This window comes from Triticum urartu, chromosome 7, assembly GCF_003073215.2.
Source record: "Triticum urartu cultivar G1812 chromosome 7, Tu2.1, whole genome shotgun sequence".
In the NCBI taxonomy this organism is placed as follows: domain Eukaryota; kingdom Viridiplantae; phylum Streptophyta; class Magnoliopsida; order Poales; family Poaceae; genus Triticum; species Triticum urartu.
The window spans coordinates 122,266,263-122,271,643 of NC_053028.1; the positions used below are offsets into that span (position 1 = coordinate 122,266,263).

Consider the following 5,381-nt stretch of genomic DNA (forward strand, 5'->3'; position numbering starts at 1 on the left):
TAACGCCGTTCTTGCGGTCACGTGTGCTTGTGTCCAGTGGAGGGAGGAACACAGCCTCTCCTGTTGAGCGGGCGCGGCTATACACTACCTATAGCGATGCCAACAGGAGAGGCTAGACATGTGTTGAAGAAAAAGGAAAAAAAGGTGAGAACTAAAATATAAACAAAAGAAAATTATTGAAACAAAGAACACCATGAACTGATAAAGGAAAACAGAAAATCATGAATAACACAAGAAGAAACAAAGATAAACATAAGGAAAATAAAATTAAAAGGGAAAAGTGGTGAAGAAACAACAAACAAAAAACAAAGAAAATGAAGGAGAAAAAAAGCAAACTGAAGACAAAATGGTGAAGAAAGACAGAAAACTGAAGAAAACTTGTCAAAAACAGTTACAAACAACACGAAATGAGTAGAAAAACAAGCCGAACCAGCTCAAACGAGCTACAGTACCGCGCCGGGCCATTACCCGAGCTTAAGAGGCGAGACTTCCTTTGATCAGTATAAGCGACATATAGCATTTAGCCGGTTTAGCACGGGGCACCTAGGGTCGTTGCTATTGGCCGATCCAGTAGCTCCATTCGTTCTTTCTTTCCTTTATTTTTATTAAAAAATTAAATATTGTAATATATATTTTTAAAACCTATATTACATAATACATTTAAAAACTTTCCCTGCTATTTAGGAAAATTTAATACAGTGTAAAGGTTTTGCTCGCTATGTTTAAAAAAAAATCTCACGACATCTATAAGCATTCACTAGTTAAAAAAATGTTTTCATTTGTAAAAAACATTGTTTATGCGGTTTTAAAATTTTAAGACAATTTTAACAATGTCTCATAAAATGGCCATACGGTTGAAAAAATATGTTTAGTGACAATTTAAAAAATATTTATACAATAAAAATGCGTGTAATTAAAAAAAGCTTCTGCCATTCAAAAAATATATTCAATATGCATTTATAATGTTAAACATGTATTCACAAAATTGTTCAAACATGTATTTGGAAATATTTTCATCGTGTATTTACAATATATTCAACGTTTATCAGAAAAATGTTCCACGTGCATACACAAATATACAACATGTATTGAAAAGGTAGATATGCATTTTTTAAATGATAAGGGGAAAAGGGAAAACGAAAAAACCAAAGATAACCATGAAGAAAAAGGGAAAAATAAGGGAAATACCCGCATGGAAGTGTGTAAGACCAGTTTGTACCCTTCAGTGCCGACCCATTAGTGAGGTAGCAGAAGTGTATGGAGTAGCATGGTTTTGAAGGTTCCAGAACCTTATGTTTGGTTTTATTTTATTTTTAATTTTTATGTTCTGGTTTTCTTTGGTTTATTCTTTTTATCATTTTTTTATTTTTTTCAAATTCATACATTTATTAAATTTATGAAAAAAAATTTAATTCATGATTTTTTTCTCATATACACGAATATTTTATGAATTTATGAAAATATTTAAAATAGGTGAACTTTTTTGAATTTTGTGGATTTTCGCTATTTCACGAACATTTATTTAATTCTCAAACTTTTCCCCCATTTTATGACTAGTTTTTAAGATTTACTATTTTTTGAATTCATGAATAAATTTTTCATTGGTGAAGACTCTTTAAAATTCATGAACATTTTTAAACCGTGCATAGTGGGAAAAAATAAAAGGCAAAAAGAAACCACAACTTGTACAAGGTGTGCGCCAATGGGCTAACCCACCCCACACGCTAGCGACCGAGATGTAGGCGATATATATCAGCACCTACTTATCCGTGTGACAAGTGGCACGACATCACGTGACAAGGTCGACCTCGTGTGCGCTTTGTGTTCGACACGTGGTGGAAGGAGAGGTTGTCGTGCAAGTTTTTTTTTCCTTTTGTGGTTGAATGTGTTGCACCGCTGGGAGTACAACTATGTTGCCCATGTATGCATAGGTGTGTTTCTCGTGGAAGCACATCTTTCATTTTTCCTTTCTTGTGTCGATGTGCTCCACCATGCATGGAGCACAACTATGCTGCCGGTGGGAGCACAACTGTGCTGTGGGTGGGAGGACACCTCCTTTGTTTTCCCTTTTATGGTTTGTGCTCTATCACGAAAAGCACACTTGCACTGTCAGTGAGAGCAACACTCGTGTTTGCCCGTGGGAATGCAGATGCATTTCGCGCGAGAGCACACCTGCACTATGCAAGGAGAGAGGACAAAGGCTACACTACAACCAACCAACCCCGAGAGGAGAAAGCTTTTCGTGCTTGCGGCAATGGTGGCGCTAGGCTTGTTTTATAGCAGGACATTGGCTTGGCATTAACAAAACCGCGGAGGCATGGCGTAGCTTCTCTGACATGCGGGTCCCCTACCTGCCTCCTCTCACTCTCACTGACATGCAGGGCCTTAGTGATTTAAAACACACTTCACTCTTCATATTTTCAACAGTTGACGATCAAGAGGGTGCTCAGCGGCATCGTGGTTTTCACCAGGAAAGCCATCAATCCTTGCTCTAGAATTGCCGGCTACTGTTCTGTCCCTGCAGTCATAGACATATTCTACAAGATCTAGCTAGGATGTTCTAAAATTCATACGTGTCTTTGCAATGTGTTTGAAAGATTTAAGGCTTTGTGGTTTCCTTTACATATTGGAACTGCACCTGGTTATAACAAGGTCATTCAGCACGAGATGAATCGTACACCTGCAATTTTCAAAAGAAAGCCACACTCCCTCCATAATCCATCCATTCACTATTAACCAAAAGACAAAGGACATATTTAGGCTCTCTTTGTAGAGTGAACGTTATCTACTGGTTATAACTCCCAATAGAGTTAACAGAGCATGTACCACCGCCGCAACCAAAAAGCAGGCGAACACCAAAGAAATAGGCACCAAACAAATGTCAGAAAAGAGAGCATTCCATATCAAAAGAGTTATGACGACCCTTGTCCACGAGAGCCAACAACATCATCTGTCAACAGTTTGCACACATCTAACAACGTTACTCCTGTCAAAGCCAAAAAGGCAAACACTATTCGGGGACATCAAATGCTGATATACAACATGGAAGAAGTTTTCTCAACACAGTTGGCAAAACACTCATGTTAGTTCACTCGCATCACTTCTTTGAAAAAAGTATTTTCAGCGAAAGCAGCTCAACGAGGATTGTAGGTCACGACATTGTATTAAGCAGCAGCATTCCTGGCACCACGAGATTGTGCTGATAGGGCCTCTGGAAATTTACATGTGGATCTTCGATTGCATATACATTTGATTCTCTTTTCCTTGTGAAACTTCCCAGCATAGCAGCAAAACCTATGTAAGAAGGAGAGATGGGGAAGCAAAAAGATCTTCAACATCTGGTATGTCAAATGATGGTGTGGTCAGGGAGCAATTAGTTGAGGTTACATTCCTGTACCAAAAATAATAATAGAAAATCAAGTTAAGAGCTCAGATAGCACGGCGGAACCTACAAAGAGAGGCCAACGAAATAAAATATGCGCAAGTTAATAAATATGAGATAAAGCAATGGGATATAAATACGTGTAAACGAATACACTGCATATGGACATGCTACAGATCACCTGAAAATTATTTAGCATCATGTAAAGTTACGGAGACTTTTTGTGGATCAAGTACAACTGTTTAATGACATATATCAAAAGACCTAAGAGGAAAGTTGTGACAAACAGCCTGCCTAATAGAAACGATATCAGCAATTTACCATTGGAGTTGCAATGTTCTACAACATGCACTCTTAAGTAGAAAACATAGAACACTCTTCTGGGTTCTGAAGCTACATGATCCCCACCAATAAGGAACAAGTGAATGTAGCATGACCATGCCAGTTCTCCTTTCGAATCTAACCTCCATTAGCATACGGCCGTGCCCTACAAACTAGTTAAAATTATGATTTGTGCTATTACATTGTTTATTTGGTTCCCTGTAGCTCAAGCTCTAGCATATCCACACAGCCACCAATGACATCAATTATGCTAAATCTAGTATCACTAACCTTGCAACAGTGCAGCTCCCTTCAGTTGCCTCTGACGGTGCCTCCACACGACATGGATATGGATTGCTGCAGCGGTCCTCCAGGACGGTGAGTCATACCTGTTCGACATGATCCAAGCATCAGTAAACAAACTAATATGGGGCCTGCATCAGCTTCATCAACTGAAAACTTAATGTGTACATATTTCAGCCGACCAGAAACTTAATGATGATACCTGATTGCCGCAATAACACGTGGATTTTGCAATACTGTTGAAAACTCCAGAGTGATTCTTTCCAAATCGGTGAACTGTAGCACAAAAGCTTCAACATTTGTTAGGCATCTGATCGTACGTATTGCCTTCCAGTGCAGCTTCATCCTCTCCCCATCTGATAGAAATTTGGACGATGTAATATAGAGAAGAATATGAGAAAAGATCAGTCGAACTAAAAAACAAATACAAAGCAATAAGCTAAGGTAAATATCTGCAAGCCTGCAACTTGCTACTCCAACCACCACATAAGCAGCTCTTCCCCACACACAGCTCCTTCATGTAATGGAGACTTGCTTCCATCTGCACTGATGCTTTCTAGTTTACCCCGCACTACAAAGATGATTTTTTCAACAAGATGATCCTGAGAAAGAATGTCACTTCCCCTAACATATAACTTATGCTTCAACTTGTCACAGACAGCGTCGCAAAGTCCACAATCCTTCAAAGCGAATAATCGAATCTACAAATAAAGACAGCATGGTTCTCACGATTAATATAGGGAAATTTGGGTTTGTACAATCAAAAGAACCTACATTAGATATATACCATCGAAAGATTCATCTTTAGATATATACCGTCAAAAGATCGCAACGTTATAGCCATCTACCATTCTGTTTGTTTCTATTACTCTCGTTGCTACTGCACTTTTTTTAATCGATTAAGTATTTTCCAATTTCAGATTTTGCCCTTGTGCAAAAACAACTCAACACGAACCAGGCTCAGGCAGACACACACGCACTGTGAGTGTTTCAGGCATCTCATGACTAATTTCAGAAACATATTTAGGGGTGATGTGCTGAAGTATATGTGTGCTACCTCTTGAGCATGTGTTGTTTTTCCCTTGAAGAGGAAAGGGTGATGCAGTAAAGCAGCGTAAGTATTTCCCTCAGTTTTGAGAACCAAGGTATCAATCCAGTAGGAGACCACACGCGAGTCACCTCGTACCTACACAAACAAATAAGAACCTCGCAACCAACGCGGCAAAGTGGTTGTCAATCCCTTCACGGCCACTTGCAAGAGTGAGATCTGATAGAGATAATAATAAGATAAACATTTTTGGTATTTTTATGATATAGATTGAAAGTAAAGATTGTAAAATAAACGGTGCAAGAAATAGCTAGTTGACGGAAAATT

At 38.6% G+C, this 5,381-nt stretch overlaps 1 protein-coding gene across 1 annotated transcript; it reads right to left on the bottom strand.

Annotated features, from left to right (window-relative positions):
* Positions 1-3,151: 3,151 nt before the first annotated feature.
* On the bottom strand, positions 3,152-4,850 carry LOC125518529 (probable cyclic nucleotide-gated ion channel 20, chloroplastic). The gene is made up of 5 exons (XM_048683346.1): positions 4,794-4,850; positions 4,481-4,707; positions 4,209-4,382; positions 3,995-4,092; positions 3,152-3,294 (listed from the first exon to the last, which is right to left on the bottom strand). The coding sequence occupies exons 1-5, from the start codon at positions 4,848-4,850 to the stop codon at positions 3,152-3,154; spliced, it is 699 nt and encodes a 232-aa protein (XP_048539303.1).
* Positions 4,851-5,381: the final 531 nt, after the last annotated feature.

Excerpts from the sequence above, each read along its gene's own strand:
- LOC125518529 (XM_048683346.1), bottom strand. The coding sequence starts at position 4,850 with ATGGCTATAACGTTGCGATCTTTTGACGGTATATATCTAAAGATGAAT. Across the intron at positions 4,093-4,208 it reads CGTGTTATTGCGGCAATCAG|GTATGACTCACCGTCCTGGA; the intron begins GTATCATCATTA and ends CATGTCGAACAG. Across the intron at positions 3,295-3,994 it reads GGGAGCTGCACTGTTGCAAG|GTTTTGCTGCTATGCTGGGA; the intron begins GTTAGTGATACT and ends CTTCTTACATAG.